Source organism: Phyllobates terribilis, unplaced genomic scaffold, assembly GCF_046119375.1.
Source record: "Phyllobates terribilis strain yellow unplaced genomic scaffold, ASM4611937v1 Scaffold_1__5_contigs__length_1240528914, whole genome shotgun sequence".
Classification (NCBI taxonomy): domain Eukaryota; kingdom Metazoa; phylum Chordata; class Amphibia; order Anura; family Dendrobatidae; genus Phyllobates; species Phyllobates terribilis.
The window spans coordinates 782247680-782265320 of NW_027362761.1; the positions used below are offsets into that span (position 1 = coordinate 782247680).

Sequence of the window (17641 nt, forward strand, 5' to 3'; positions counted from 1 at the left end):
AGGGTACTTTCCCTGGAACTCCACTTGTATTTTTTAATCTGTTCTCTATAAACTGACAATTTTTACAGTTTTCATGGAATTATGTTTTTGGTATTGCCTTAATCATGTTGACATGCTGCTATTCTTTCTTCTCCTTCTTTTATGATGCTGAAATTGTTATATGAACTGTGTTCTGTTTTAGCATGATATAATAAAACTGCTAGGCTGCATGCCCGTGATCAGTAATACTAGCTTTCTGGATGTAGCATATTTTCGCTGCATCCAAAACGCTGCGTTGTACAGTACAAACACAGTGGATGGGAGTAATAGAAATCTCATGATCACTGTACTTTTTTTTACGCTGCGTAAACTCACTGGCGGTGCGTGTTACCGAGCTACAGCATGTCAATTTCTCTTGAGGGAACACTCAGTCTTCTGTGCGGTATTTCCCCATAGACTTGCATTAGATGCTGAAAATCTGCAGTTAAAAAAAGTACATGCGCTGTAAGTGCATTTACACAGGTGTTTTTAGACTAATTTATAAAAACAACATGGGATCCTCCCTATTTTTGATAACCAGCCAAGGTAAAGCAGACAGCTACGGGCTTATATTATCAGGCTGGGAAGGTCCCTGGTTATTGGGCATGTCCCAGCCTAAAAATACAAGCCCTTAGTTGCCCCAGAATTGGCGCATCGCATGAGATGCGCCAATTCTGGTGCTTTGCCCTGCTATTCCCAATTGCCCTGGAGCAGTGACAATCAGGGTAATGGTATCTGGAGTTGATGACAGCTGTGATTTCTCACCATTTCTCATTTGCCATCAACCCCTGGGGTTAGTAATGGAGAGGTGTCTATCAGACACCCCCATTACTAACCCATTAATAAAAAATAAAAATACACACGCTCAAAAAAGTTTTTATTTTGAATAAAGACTCCACCACACTATCTCTCGTTCACCACTTTATTGAAAAAAATTAAAAAAATCCCATGCAGGTCTACAGTAATCCACCGAATCAAATGTAGTCCAGAAATGGATACCTGAAAAACATAGAAAGACAGAAATAAACACAAGATGCAGTCCCTCGTTCACCAATTTATTTGTTAAAATGTTAACATGAATCTCTGACGTAGTCCACATTCTCCAAACCTTGCTCCGGCAACTCTGAATAGCAGTAAAGTTCCTGCTATTCACAGGCGCCAGGTAGTGACTACAACCCTCATCAGAGCCGCCGGGTCTGGGGTGGCTGTGGGCTGATATTTTTAGGCTGGGAAGAGCCCAGTAACCAAGGACTGATAATATCAGCCCACAGCTGACTGCTTTACCTTTGCTGGTTATCAAAAATAGGGGAGGCGCCATGTCTTTTTTTCCATTTATTTAAAAGGTTAATATAAGTACACATGTACGGCACTAATAATATGTCTCACGGATATCTATCTACCCCATATCTATCTATCTATCTATCTATCTATCTATCTATCTATCTATCTATCTATATCTTTGCATGTCTAATCTAACATACCAAAGAAAGACAAAAACGCATTAAAAATGAAAGGAAAACCGCAAGTGACCTGAGGTCCGGGATTCATGCGGTAATTCTGCTGCGTGAAAGCCTGAAAAAACACTGATCGTGGGAATGTACCCTTATTTTTATATGATAAATTTGTGACTCCATTTTTGTTCAGTTTGTAATATCAATACAGAGTCCTTATTAGGAGTGTTTTTGTTATGTAGGGATCATGCTATATGTATACTGTGTATTCATTCCCAATATATAAATTTGGCATTATAAACAAAGTTAAAAAAAAAATTATACAGTACAAAAAAATGGTCACTTTGTATAATAACCATCCTCCAAACAATTCATGGCCTTGTTAAGACCAGTTTAATTCATGTATTTAGTACTTGATAGCAAACTTAGATGAACTCATCCTAATCTAAAACAAACATTAGCCCCACCTAGTCTATTACTTAACTATTTACTTACTACCATTTTAAGACTATGTTAAATATTTAAGTATTCAATCACTTATCTAAGCGATAGCCTACCAAGAAATGTGAATGTTGGTTTTAGATAATAAGTCAAAACTCTCCTTATTTCCTTGCACAAGGGACAATAAGTTCATTAACTTTTTAATACAAGATTAATTATATTACACAATACAATAAATTCCCATCTAACATAACTTTCTATACCCACCCAGTGCAGTTATTTCACTATACCGTCTACTTTTTTCATTAAGTCGGCCTGATTAAGTGCGGGTACTGTGAATTACTTCTGTACTTAATAAAAATGTAACATGTATTATTTGCATGACAAGTTTCGTAGGTCAGGGAGTGCCCAAAAAGACTACTATGTCTGTACCCATGTAAGGGGGCAATTGCTATTAAACACTGTACAGAACAATTAGGACACCTGAAAATATGGCCAGCTTAAGGTTTATTCGGTTCCCTGGACTGCAATATCCCAGTGGTCCACTCTCAACTTTACATTTTTTGCACCTCGTCTTCTAAGGGTGCTTTCACACTGCATTTTGCACCCGTTTGTTTGTCCCATTAGGGCTTACATTCGAACCCTCTGCAAAATGGGATTCGGGCGTACGCGCTGACGGGGCCATATACTATAATGTTGCTGACAGAGTGGATGTGTGCTCTGACGTGCATCATTTCCAGGCATGTATGCCTATTGGAGATGGATTATTTAGCTACAACCTGCTTAAACTTACGGCAGAATATAAACAATGTAGATCAGCCATTTGGAGGGAAACCCTGGAGGATGCCCATGGACAAGTCAATGGGTGAGATCCACACATATTGTTAAAAGTTTTATATCACTATGTTTAAGGTATATATGGACCAGATGGGATTAATATTACTGATTCGCCCCAACATGCTATATAAGAAGTTTACATAGTGTCCTGCTTTCATGTTTTGTGTCCTTAACAAGGCTTGAAATATATTTATCAAGACCATTAAGCTTTGTTGGTCCTCTTTACTACATGAGGGGTTTGTTGTTATGTATTAAGGGTGTATGAATAGTCTATATTGGACATTGGAGGTACATAATTTTAAGGATTTAAAATAAAAGTTATATTTTAAGAGTTTTTCCTCTTGGCTGATCTACACTACTGGGGGCGGACACTCAAACGTTGAAGACTGCGTACATGCCTAAAAATGATGCACAACAGAGCACACGTTCACTCCGTCGGCACCATTATAGTCTATGGCCCCGTCGGCGCATACTTCCGAATCCCGTTTTGCAGGGGGTTTAGAATGTAAGCCCTGATGAGACCAACGAACAGGTGCCAAAACACAGTGTGAAAGCACCGCAAAAGCTTTAATTTTATTATTTTTCTGTCAATAGCATTGAATCAGGGATTGTTTTAATCTTTACCAAAAGTCCATATGACTTTCTTCCATTTTTTGATCCATTTTTTGGGGGAGGCAGAGTGACTGAAGACAGCAATTTTGATATTTTTCACTTTCGGCATACAGCATATGAGATAATACTATGATATTTAATAGTTCAAATAGTTGTGCACTCAGTGATACCAATTATGTTACCTTTTTTTTTTAAAGAATTCCTTAACATTCTGGGAAAAGGGAGAAATTAACTTTTATATTTTATTTTTTTAGAAAATATTTTTCATTTTGCTTTTTACATTTGTTATTAATCACCCTAGAGGTGTTGAACCAGGGATCACTTGATCTTTTGTACAATACACTTTAATTCTTGCAGTATATTGGAAGCACAAGCTGGGCTTCATAGATGTACCGATATGTCAGGCATGAGGGCCTTAAATCATGCTGTAGGGAGTAGGAAGGAGCAATGGCAGTAAAAAGAGACACTTCTCCCATTCCTCTTAAATGTTGCAATCACAATTGACAGGGAAATCTAGGAGATTAAACTTGGACTCAGCTGCCGGCTGAATAACACAGCCAACATCCTTGCTTAAATGGAACCTGACACTACAAATATGTGGGTTATCTGCAGGTTAATAGCGTTACTAACCTGCCTGGCGCCTGCACATAGCCGAACGCTGCAGGGAGAAAATTAACTTTATTCTGGTTCAGTCATCGCTGTAACCTCGCCCCTGATGCCCCCTGATTAACACTCACTCAGCATTAGGGTCGGCTGTCAGTCAGGGCTTGGGGCACGGTTACAGCCGCCTATACAGAGCGGTGACTTAACCTGTGTTGGCGCTGCCCCAGTGACTGAAACCGAATGCTTACAGCGAAAATAAAGTTAATTTTCTCCCCGCAACAATTGGCTATGTGCAGACGCCGGGCAGGTTAGTAACGCTATTAACTTGCAGATTAACCCCATATCTGCAGGTTAATAGTGTTTTTTTCTGGTGTCAGGTTTCCATTAATGGAGTGGGCTGAGCTTCTGAGCCAGTTTCATACATGCAGAGCACATATCAGCAAATTGAAACCTGGGCAGAGTAGGCTTCCCAGGCACAGTGAGCTCATTACTTACTCGAGTTTTCTGGGTGCTAGTAGCAACCTTGCTAGAATATTCTTACAAGCGTGGTCCTATCAGGGTTAATGAAGATGTCTGGGGCTGAACAATTTATGACCTGTCCATAAGACATAGATAAACAATATCAGGTCTGTAGGGGTCCGACCCTCAGCACCTCCATCGATCAGCTGTGATCTGCACCAGCAGGGGCCAAATATGAGCTGTATATGGGGGGAATTAACATATGACATAGAGTTATTAAGCACTCATAACATGAGAGGTCATCCAGAAAACTTTGCTAGGCTCAATAGAAAATCTACAGAGCCAATCTTCATTGTCTATAGAGACCAGAGCTCGGCTGAGTGCTTCTGCTCTTTTGTTTAGTGGTCAATCGGTGGACACCCACTGATCAAAACTTCTGTACCGTCTCTATGACATATGAAAAGTTTTTGGAAATTTCAGTTACCCTTTAACTAAAAGAAGGAAATAGTAAAAATACAGATTAATAAAACAAATTATTTTCTGTTGGTTCTGTAGGACGAAGAATTAGCCCGTCAGCTGGTAGAGCTGGGCTACAGGGGAAGTGGAGAGGTACTTAAAAGAGAAGAGTTTGAGACAAGAAAGGCTGCGGCAGAGGCTTCCAGACTCGCCCAAAGAACTCAACAAAAGTAAGTCCCAGCTGTGTCTGGTAACAAGTGGACCACATTCTCTGCATCTCCTCTGTATGATTAGAAACAGTTTTATTGGCATGTGCTTCCCCTCAACATCAAATAAGGACACTAGTTACAGGTCTGATATTGGACCAAGACACATGTGCTGAGCAGATCAGTTAGGGTGAGCGAGCTGGAAGATATCTGCTGTGCGACCACATTTGACTGTAAGCTACTAATTTATGAAAAGAGGATAAACATAAAAATATGTGTGCACAACCAGCAGACCATGATGAAAGCACAGGGACAGTACATCGTTTCTAAAAATGTATGCCGAAACAAGGGAAGTACTGGAACAGATCAAGAATAATCACTGCCCAGAACGTCCCAAGTGTTCTGTTAGTGACAGTAAAATCAAGATTTCTCTAGTAGTTTCCTCTTTTTTGTTTGATCACTGAAACACGAGTACCAATCTTGACAGGAACAACGTAGTCATTATTTAGTCTTCTGTGGCAGCATGTTCCCTTCCTTTCCACGAGGCTCATTTGTTCTTTGTCAGATGAGTTTTACTGTGTCTTTAGGCTTCAGGAAACCAAGTAAGAGACTGGAATAGATAAAGCGTGAATGCCAAGAAGCATTGCTGACAATATGCGGTACTAAAAAGGATATTGCTCCTGACCAAATGCATGTGTTAGTTTATTTCTTTTTTATTACTGAAAGGGGGTTTTCAGTACTTTTGGATATTTTTTAATATGTAATTCAACAAAGCTCCAGATATATATTTTTAAATTTTGATGTCTTTTTTTAGGAGTTGATGTTTTTGTCTTAAACATGGGGTCTAAGGGGTAACGTTTCTCCTTGTGGAGAGTGACATGCCTGACATGCCAGTGTAAGATGGCTTATATGTAGGGTTGAGCGAGTATGTTCTGTCCGAGTATGCTCGGGCCGAGCTCCGAGTATTTACAGCTGCTCGGTGATAAGGTTAAATCGCTCCCGTGTGCATGATTTGCAACTGTTTGACTGCTTTATTACATGTGAGGAATGTGTAAGAAATAGATTTTCCTCACATATAATAAAGCTGTCAAACAGTCGCAAATCATGCACAAGGGAGCGATTCAACCATATCACCGAGCAGCTATAAATACTCGGAGCTCGGCCCGAGCATACTCGGCGAAAGGGTTAATAGAACATACTCGCTCAGTGTTCAAGTCATTCAGTGTTCCTCTGGGAAATTATTATGTAAACTTGCTCTTCAGAGGGGAAGAGGACTTGAACTCTAGTGCCACCTATTGGATGTAGCAATCTTAAAAGTCACTATAGACCCTTTATGAGTTTTGCCACATGACTAAGGATAAAAGCCAAATCAGGATCTCAATTTGCAGATACGTGTTTCGGCGTGTTTCCTCCTCCTCAGTGCAAAGCATGAGATCTGGTTTGGCTGTATGTACTTCCAATAATTAGCACTAGAGTTCAAGTCCTCATCCTCTCTGAAGAGGCAATTTGCATATCATTTTATACATGTCACACTTCCAGTCTGACATTTTCTGTGTTCATTGAGTGATTTATCTGCGCATGCTCAGTATGTGACTAAACGTTCTCAGTCGCCTATTATACATCAATCTCTACATCAATGATCAGATCGGAACATTGAAAAGTCCGAAGGAAGGCATGGAATGTGGAAATGGGACCACAAAGTTTTATATGTCTGGCATCAGCTGACTTGTAGCACAATCGGGAAATTTATACATTTTCGGCAAAATGAGTAAATTGGAAAGTGCTTTCTTTTTGCAAATATAGGTGATTGCGCATTAGATGATTAGTCCCAGAAAACTTTTGCCTGTTGACTCAGTTTTTGTTAAAAGCAAATATCACACTTACCCTCCCCGGGTCCATCGCTGTGTCTTCAACACTACCCTGGTCTCAGTTGTTTGGCTGCAGCAGTGATTCCATGTTGACTGTGCTGCAGCCAATCACTGAGTTCAGCTGCTCATTCCGAGTAATTGGCTCCACTGCAGTCTACGTGACGTCACTGTTGCAACCCATGACCAAGCAACAATAGAGACACAGGAGTGGATCGGGGGCTGAGTAAGTAAAGCGCAATTTGTATTTTTACTGTGAACTAAGTCAGCAGGCAAACGTTTTCTGACCTGTAAGATTCTCAATGCTGAGATGATTATAGAGTTGAATTACGTATGCACTTAGTATCAGAGCAGACACCTGAGTTGAAAGCTAAAATAATTTTTTCTTCTAACAAATTCTTATTTAAGGAAACTTTTGATTGGTCACTGGATGTAAAAAGTTTATTAAAACTGGACCAAACAGATTGTGCCAGAATTGGGATGTAAAACTGTTTCAAGTTTTGCACATTTTTTCGCAACTTGTAGTTGTGCAAAAATGATGCGACTTTTGGCAATTTTATGCACACTGTCAACTTTTTTAAAAGTATATAAAGCTTAGGGAGGAGGGGAATGGTGGGTTGTGGCCAACAAATCCCTCGTAATTTACTCCAGAAAAGTGGCTGACTGGAATACATTTCTTATGCTGGTGTACAGTAACTGAAAGATATGCCAAATTCATGATGAGGCGCACAACTTAATGAATTTGGCTCATTATTCCAACTGACCCTTCATCAAGACTGGTGTACAAAATTCAGCCTTGATGAATTACGGCTATAGTTTATTTATTTTTAAGTTTCTCTTATTTTACAGAATCCTCAAACACATTACACTGTGTTCCAAATTGTTATGCAAAAAGTGTTTAGGAGTGATAAGTAGTGTTGAGCGATACATTCCGATATCAGGAAATATCGGATCGGATTGGATCGGGCCGATACTCAAAAAGTATTGGATATCGCCGATTCCGATACCGGAAACCAATGCAAGTCAATGGGACACAAATATCGGAATGAAAATGAACCCTTTCTTTCCTTGTAGGTTAATTCTACATGAAGGAAAGCAACTAACAATAATGTAGAATGTATTGGGGGAGGTGGTTGCCCAAATCAATGGGAACAGTGCTCACAGTGAAACATGAAAAGCCGGCAATTCAGCAGTGGCATACACCGGAACCCGACAACTTAGAACAGAAAGAATAGAGCTTCACACATAGATTAAATAGATAGAAACATGTCAGTCACATATATATGAAGTACAGTGACAGTGTTGCTTACTGTACTTGTCATTTAGTGTAAAGGATTTATTTAGAAAAATATTAGTGTTTTCATGCACCGTCTCTTTAAAAAAGCCGGCCGGCAATTCAGCATCGGTACCCGACAATTTAGAACAGAAAGATAGAGCATCACACATAGATTAGATACATAGAAACATGTCAGTCACATATATAAGAAGTACAGTGATAGTGTTGCTTACTGTACTTTTCATTTAGTGTTAAAATAAAGGATTTATTAAAAAAAAAATTGGCGTGGGGTTCCCCGTAATTTTAGTCTCTAGTAGAGATGAGCGTTGTTCTACTCGAACTGTTCGCCAATCTCAAATTCGAGCTGTTTTGGGCGGTGTTCGAGCCGGTCGGCGAACACGAACAATTTGAGAAAAATTCGGCTGTTCGAGGTTATGTTCGATAACTGTTCGTGCACCAAAATCATAACTGGATTTTTTCTCAGTAATGATGAAAATTAATGTTAATACGCAGTTTGAGTGTACAGCGGGGCGGGGGGAGGGGCAGGGGATGGATCTCTGCAGGAACAATGAAGATCTCCATTTTTTTTTCTCTTTCCCGCATTTGCAGTGGGGAGGTGCAATCTGTCAGCCTATCAGCAGCGCACACACGGAGCGAAGTGCTTTTTTTCACACAAGCAAGGGCATGTGTGATTGGCAGTGTATGTCACATGTCCTTGCCCTATAAGACCAAGCCATTTTCCCCGTCGCCACCATTTTCTCACTGCTGCAGCTGCGTGTTAGACGGCACCGCTGTTGCTGTGTGCGCTATACCTTGTTAATTTCAAGCCAATTTTCGCACAAATATACAGATAGCTTGGGAGTAGGGAATAGTTGTGATTGCAGTCCTTTTAAGGACTAGGTTACAGCATTTCCTACGACTTTTATCAGGCAGGTCTGTGCTCTTAAATAGATAGATTGTGGGAGTAAAGACTAATTGTAATTGGAGTCCTTTTCAGGACTAGGTTACATCAGTTTCTATCAGTTTTTGCCAGGCAGGTCTGTGCCAGTGCTGTGCAAGTTTTTTTCATAGCATTTGGCTGAATCTAGCAAAGCTAATCCTTTTTGGCCTATTGCAGAGTGTGTTAGTCAGTGGAGTAGCCTATCTGTGTTGCAAGATATACCACCTGTGTATAGAATACCAATTTTTTTACTGCACCTAGTGAAGTAAAATCTTTTGGGCATAGCATCATTCTATTAGTCCATCTATACTGACCTCCATCAGGTTGCAAACTGAATATAATTTTTTTCTGCATCTAGCTCTGAAAAAATATTTGGGCTTCTAGCAGTGTGTGGGACTTGGTCTATTAGTCCATCTATACTGACCTCCATCAGGTTGCAAATTAAAAATAATTTTTTTCTGCATCTAGCTCTGAAAAAATATTTGGGCATCTAGCAGTGTGTGGGACTTGGTCTATTAGTCCATCTATACTGACCTCCATCAGGTTGCAAATTAAAAATAATTTTTTTCTTCATTTATCTCTGAAAAAATATTTGGGCTTCTAGCAGCGTGTGGGACTTGTTCTATTAGTCCATCTATACTGACCTCCATCAGGTTGCAAATTAAAAATAATTTTTTTCTGCATCTAGCTCTGAAAAAATATTTGGGCTTCTAGCAGTGTGTGGGACTTGGTCTATTAGTCCATCTATACTGACCTCCATCAGGTTGCAAATTAAAAATATTTTTTTTCTGCATCTAGCTCTGAAAAAATATTTGGGCTTCTAGCAGTGTGTGGGACTTGGTCTATTAGTCCATCTATACTGACCTCCATCAGGTTGCAAATTGAATAAAAAAATTTTCTGCATCTAGCTCTGAAAAAATATTTGGGCTTCTAGCGGTGTGTGGGACTTGGTCTATTAGTCCATCTATACTGACCTCCATCAGGTTGCAAATTAAAAATAATTTTTTTCTGCATCTAGCTCAGAAAAAATATTTGGGCTTCTAGCAGTGTGTGGGACTTGGTCTATTAGTCCATCTATACTGACCTCCATCAGGTTGCAAATTAAAAATAATTTTTTTCTTCATTTAGCTCTGAAAAAATATTTGGGCTTCTAGCAGTGTGTGGGACTTGTTCTATTAGTCCTTCTATACTGACGTCCAGCAGGTTGCAAATTGAATATAATTTTTTTCTGCATCTAGCTCTGAAAAAATATTTGGGCTTCTAGCGGTGTGTGGGACTTGGTCTATTAGTCCATCTATACTGACCTCCATCAGGTTGCAAATTAAAAATAATTTTTTTCTGCATCTAGCTCTGAAAAAATATTTGGGCTTCTAGCAGTGTGTGGGACTTGGTCTATTAGTCCATCTATACTGACCTCCATCAGGTTGCAAATTAAAAATAATTTTTTTCTGCATCTAGCTCTGAAAAAATATTTGGGCTTCTAGCAGTGTGTGGGACTTGGTCTATTAGTCCATCTATACTGACCTCCATCAGGTTGCAAATTAAAAATAATTTTTTTCTTCATTTAGCTCTGAAAAAATATTTGGGCTTCTAGCAGTGTGTGGGACTTGTTCTATTAGTCCTTCTATACTGACCTCCAGCAGGTTGCAAATTGGATATAATTTTTTTCTGCATCTAGCTCTGAAAAAATATTTGAGCTTCTAGCGGTGTGTGGGACTTGGTCTATTAGTCCATCTATACTGACCTCCATCAGGTTGCAAATTAAAAATAATTTTTTTCTGCATCTAGCTCTGAAAAAATATTTGGGCTTCTAGCGGTGTGTGGGACTTGGTCTATTAGTCCATCTATACTGACCTCCATCAGGTTGCAAATTAAAAATAATTTTTTTCTGCATCTAACCCAGCCAATAGTTTTGGCCTAATACCACAGTTTGGCCACTCAGCTCTGCTCGGTTACCATCCATTGTTTTTTTGTGCAAACAACTCCAGAGTTGTGAATTAGTTAACCACCAAAATGAGTGGAAAAAGGCCTGCTGCTGGTGGAAAGGGGAATAGGCGTTTTGGGAAGGGGAAAAAAGGTTGTGTCCGTGGGGTAGGTGCAGAAGAAAGACCATCTTCCAGCCAAACTAAAATGTCTACTTCTTTTAGCGGACAATGTGATAAGATCCCTTTCTTACGGCCACGCCAATCGCTACAAATTCCAGATGAGGCACAAAAACAGCAGGTGCTTCAACGGATATCAAGTGCTCCTTTAAGTGGGCTCTCCTCCACATCAACTTCAACATCACAAATACTCCAGTCCTCAAAGGTGTCACCCAAATCGCACTTGCTTCCTCACAGCTCCCAAATCTCCAGCTGCCCGTCTGAGTATGAGGTAGAACAGATGGTTGAGTCTGCAGAGCTGTTTACTCATACTATAGCCTGGGAATCAGAGGTCGACTCCAGCGCTTCTGTGAATCCAGACGAGGAAATGATCTGCACTGATGCCCAGAATCTTTATGAGTCGGATCCAGGACCAGACGCAGAAGGTTCTGACCATAATGTAGACCCTCATTCCCAAACTGTAACTCCTGTTGGTGGAGACAATGAGGAAGACGATGATAAGACTCAAATACCTGATTGGAGCGACAACTTTAGTTTTTTGTCAGGGCAGGAACAGGTTGGCTCTGAGGACGACGGGTGTGATAACGCACAGGGTGATGATGATGAGGTCGGAGATCCCACTTACTGTCAACCCACAGTCAGCCAAGAGATGAGGTCAGCAGAGGAGGTGGAGGAAGATGCTAGTGACGACGAGGTCAGGTTGCGCCTTCCTGGACAGAGACGTAGTACTGGAAGCACGTCAACAACTGCATCCTCAAACACAACTCTGCCTCTCACCACAAGTCGTGGTGGCTCTTCAGGTCGCATGGGTGCTAAGCCTTGCATAGCCTGGGCATTTTTTCAGATCGATAAAGATGACCCAACTCGTGTTATCTGTAACATTTGTCAGCAAAAGCTAAGTAGAGGCCAAAAAATACATAGTTTGAGTACTTCATGCATGAACCGGCTCATGGACATGAAGCATAAGTTGCAGTGGGAAGCTCAGTGTGCTACAATGCGGTCTAGCCGGCCGGGCCAACCACCGTCTGCCATATCTTGTGCATCCGCGGCCTCTTCATCCTCTGTGACTGGGGGGACAGCAGTCACACCTGTTTTGGGGCGCAGACCTGCCACCTCTTTACCCGCAACAGCCAGCGTGATTGGCAGGTCATCATTTTCTTTGGAGGTGGTAACACCAGCTGATCTTGAGCGCTGTCCGACATCGATAGCACCACCTTTGGATCAAGGCAACCTAACATGTCCGCCTGCATCTTCCTCACAGACCGGCAGTTTGCCGGGGACACCCTTATCAACCCCGTCTAAGCACAATAGCCAGCCCTCGGTCCCTCAGATGTGGACAAGTAAAAGACCATTTCCTCCTAGCCATGAGAAAGCTAAGAGGTTGAATTTCACCATCTGCAAGCTCTTGGCTACAGAAATGCTGCCTTTCCGCCTGGTGGACACAGAGGATTTTCGAGACCTTATGTCCGTCGCAGTGCCCCAGTACCAGATGCCCAGTCGGCACTACTTCTCAAAGAAAGGTGTGCCTGCGCTCCACCAGCATGTCGCACACAACATCACCGCTTCTTTGAGAAACTCTGTGTGTGACAGGGTGCATTTCACCACAGACACTTGGACGAGTAGGCATGGACAGGGGCGTTACATGTCGCTGACTGGGCACTGGGTAACTATGGTGACAGCAGGACAAGGGGCTGCTGTCCAAGTCTTGCCGTCCCCACGAGTTGTGCGTCAATCCTCTTTATGTCATTTTTCCTCCACTGCTTCTGCCTCCTCAACCTCCTCTCGGTCTTCCACCTGCACCCAAAGGCTGTCTGGTCATGCCACAAGCTTTCTAACTGCGCAGAAGGGATCCTGCACACCTCCTTACTATGCTGGCAGTAGGGCTCAACGTCATCAGGCGGTTTTTACATTGAAATGTCTGGGAAATGTGAGTCACACAGCTGAGGAGTTGTGGTCAGCTCTGGAGAACCAATTTCATGAATGGTTGTCTCCACTGGACCTGAAACCAGGGAAGGCCGTGTGCGACAATGCTGCAAACCTGGGTGCGGCCCTTCGCCGGGGCAATGTCACACACGTGCCTTGTATGGCTCACGTGTTGAACCTGGTTGTCCAGCAATGTTTAGCCCACTATCCCAGACTAGATGGCCTTCTGCAGAGGGCACGGTCGCTGTGTGCTCACTTCCGCCGTTCGCATCCCGCAGCTCAGCGACTTACATCTCTACAGAAGTCGTTGGGCCTGCCACTTCACCGGCTAAAATGCGATGTGCCTACCCGGTGGAATTCAACTCTGCACATGTTGCAGCGACTGTGGCAGCACCGACAAGCCCTGGTGCAATACGTTCTGACGTATAGCCTGGGCCAACGAGATTCAGAGGTGGGGCAAATCACGCTGGAGGAGTGGTCTCAGATCAGGGACCTATGCACCCTTCTGCACAGTTTTGAAATGGCGACGAAGATGTTTAGTGCTGACGATGCCATTATCAGCATGACTATTCCGGTGATTTACATGCTGGAGCACATGTTAAACAGAATTCGGAGTCAGGTGGTGGCACAAGAGGAGGTGGAGGAAGTAGAGGAGGAGGAGTTGTATGCGGAAGGGCTAACATCTGCAAGGTCCAGACGGTCGGCAGCACCAAGGCGGCAGGCATGTGAGGGTGGGGGAGATGATTTTACCAGGGCGCATGGTAGCAGCCAAACTAGTGAGGAAGGTGCAGGAGCCCAGGAAGAAGTGGAGGACGAACTGATGGAAGACTCATCAGATGAGGGAGACCTTGATCACATTTCTGTTGTGCGAGGTTGGGGGGAGAGGACAGAGGAAGGAAGCATGATTGCTACCTCGCCACCAACACAACAGGGACTTGGTGCTCCTGGATGCGCAACACACATGAGTGCCTTCTTGCTGCACTACCTGCAACATGACCCTCAAATTGTGAGAATTAGAAATAATCCTGACTACTGGGTTGCCACACTGTTAGATTCCCGGTACAAAAGTAAATTTGCAGAAATTATTCCTGCCATAGAAAGGGATGCACGCATGCAGGAGTATCAGCAGAGACTGTTGCAGAATCTTACATGTGCTTTTCCACAAAATACCAGTGGTGCACGTAGTGAATCTTACAGTTCCAACTTGCCAACCGTGGGACCGTCAAGTGTTCAGCACTCAAACCGTAACAGAACCACAGTATCTGCTGGTAACATCAATTTTGCGGAATCATTTCACCACTTTTTTAGCCCATCCTTTGCAAGGCCACAGGAGACAAGAAGTCTGACACATAGTCAACGCCTAGAGACGATGGTACAGGAGTATCTCCAAGTAAACATTGAAGCCACGACTGTGTCACTGGACCCTTGCTCTTTTTGGGCTTCCAATCTGGATAAATGGCCGGAGCTAGCCACTTACGCCTTGGAGATCTTGTCATGCCCCGCAGCCAGCGTTCTGTCTGAACGTGTGTTCAGCGCTGCTGGTGGTGTGCTGACAGATAAGCGCACGCGGCTCTCCACTGATAATGTAGACAGACTCACGTTCATAAAGATGAACAAATCATGGATCCGAAACGACTTTTCTACCCCTGTGTCATCCTGGGGAGAGTAAAAGCTTGATGATTGGTTAAAATCACCCTACCAACCGTTTTAAGCTTTCAAATTACTAATCATGTTTATCTGTATCTTGACTGGAAAATAATTTGGGCTTTGTAGCAGTGTGCAGCACTGATCCTATTAGGCCATCTATAATAAGCTTCACCAGATTTAAAATTAAAAATAATTTTTAGCTGCATCTAGCCCGGAAAATAATTTTGGGGCTCCGAGATGCGCAAGACACATAAGTGCCTTCTTGCTGCACTACCTGCAGCATGACCCTCATATTGTCAGAATTCGAAGTAATCATGACTACTGGGTTGCCACACTCTTAGATCCCCCAAACTTTTCGATCAACCTTTTCATTTTAATAAAGACCAAAAAAATGGTCATTTTTGAAATTATAAGCATTAGCAGGTTGTTAGAAACTGAAATCAAACAGTTTTCAACTCAAAACTTTATTCTAGGTGATGTTACATTTTCACATAGGACCCCTTGTTCGAAAGGAGCTTCTGAACTCTCTCGTCCATTGAATTTGTCAGGTTTTGGATGGTTTCTGCTTCAATTGTTTTGCATGAGGACAGAATACCCTCCCAGAGCTGTTGCTTAGATGTGAACTGCCTCCCGCCATCATAGACACTCCTTTTAATGATGCTCCAAAGGTTCTGAATGGGGTAGAGGTCAGGGGAGCATGGGGGTCACACCATAAGTTTGTCCCCTTTTATGCCCATATCAGCCAGAGATGCAGATGTTTTATGTGCAGCATGAGATGGTGCATTATCATGCAGAAAAATGATCTTGCTGTGAAATACACGGTTCTTCTTCTTGAACCATGGCAGGAAGTGCTGTTTGAGAAAATCCACATACATTATGGAGTTCCTCTTTAGCGCCTTCAGGGATCCTAAAGGGGCCGACAATCTCTCTCCCCATGATTCCAGCCCAAAACATTACTCCACCTCCTCCTTGTTGGCGCTGTAGCCGTGTTTGCGTGGGGTGTCCATCAACCAGCCATCCTCCACTCCATTCATCTGGACCATCGAGCGCTGCACGGCACTCATCCGTGAACAAAACAGTTTTGAAATCAGTCTTCATGTAATGTTTGGCCCACTGGAGCCGTTTCTGCTTGTGTGAAGTGGATAGAGGAGGTCGACAGGATGGCATATGCACAGCTGCAAACCTCTGAAGGACCCTGCATCTTGTTGTTCGGGGGACGTTGGAGGCACAAGCAGCTTCAAAAACTTGTCTGCTGCTATGACAAGGCTTTTTTGCCGCTGCTGTTTCAACCTGACGTAATTGCCTGTAGGAAAGAGTCCTCAATTTGCCCTTATCAGCACGCACACGTGTGTACTGTGAATCAGCTACACACTTCATCCTGATCATCGCACAATGTTGATTGTAGTCATGCCTTGACCTAAACACTCCACAATTTGTTGCTTCTCAGCAGCCGACACATCCTTTTTCTTTCCCATTTTGGCAGAAAATGTAGGCTGCTTAATAATGTGAGAGAGCCTTCTTAAGTAGTCTTGCCTTTCATTGGACACACCTGCCAAACTAATTAGCACAGGTGTCTGCAATTGCTTACAGTGATATAAAGAGCCCTGACACACATCACCATCAATGAGTTTAACTGACAAACAAACAAATTCTTCCCTTATCACTCCTAAACACTTTTTGCATAATAATTTGGAACGCGGTGTACATGTGCTTTTCCACAAAACACCAGTGGTTCACGTAGTGAATCTTACAGTTCTAACTTGCCAACCGTGGTCTGTATGGAATTGTTCAATAAAGGGCCCAAAATTAAGATAACATAGATGGGAGAGGTCTCTATGAATAGGAATTCCTAAGTATTTGATACCCTGTGAGGGCCAGGCAAAGGGAAAGTTGGACTGGATGGAATCCTATATGGATTTAGGGAGGGAGACATCGAGGGCCTCAGACTTCGCTGCATTGATTTTAAAATTTTACCATGTAACAAAGTGATCTATTTCAGCCATAACAGCAGGGATGGATATATGTGATTGAGTGATATATACTAGGACATCATCAGCAAATAGAGAGCACTTGTACTCGGTGCCTCCCACCTCAATCCACCTAATATTGGGGTTATGGCGAATTGATGAGAGCAGGTGCTCCGTCACTAGGATGTATAAGAGAGGGGACAGAGGACATCCCTGCCTTGTCCCATTGGTGATTGTGAAAGGTGATGAAAATGTTCTGACGCACCCCCTGGGCCTTGGGACACCCGGAGCCGGACCCTTTTTGGTGGATGCTGGTGGTTGTAGTCTTCGTGGCGGCGATCCGGTTCCGTGGCTCAGGGCGGTCAAACCAGTGGCGGAACGATTTATGTGGTTTTGATGTTTAAATGTCCGACTACGCCACCCGTGGATTGCGGTCAGAGTGAACCGCCGCTACAGGGCAGACCGCTAAGGCTGGTGTTGTGGGTGCAGCAGAGCGTAGCATAACTCCCCACGGGAGGAGTATAGCCTCAGGGCAGTGTATGCGGAGGATGGGGGTGATGGTGCAGGGCAGCAGCAGTAACGACACGGAGTCAGTGATGCAGTTCAGGGCCTTTACTCACAGTTCTTATTATCCAGACCACGTCTGCAGGTAACGGCTGCCCACGTCGTACTGTGCTCACCAGGTGAGGGGCTCAGACAACTCCCAGATAACTTTGGAGCGCTTCACAGGACCCCCTTTGTGTGTCCTTTGTCTGGCCTTTCTTACCAACACTTCTGTCCGGCTGCCTCGGGCCTCCTCTTGGTAAACTTGGCGCCAGTTTCCCTGACCCTATGTGGT

General features: G+C 43.0%; 1 protein-coding gene across 1 annotated transcript in view; it reads left to right on the forward strand.

Moving 5' to 3' along the window:
• CFAP299 (cilia and flagella associated protein 299) overlaps positions 1-17641 on the forward strand; it is a 1014471-nt gene that overhangs the window by 116213 nt on the left and 880617 nt on the right. The window contains exon 2 of the mRNA XM_073655199.1: positions 4977-5107. Within this exon, the coding sequence (XP_073511300.1) occupies positions 4977-5107 (131 nt within the window). The remainder of the gene's footprint in view (positions 1-4976; positions 5108-17641) is intronic.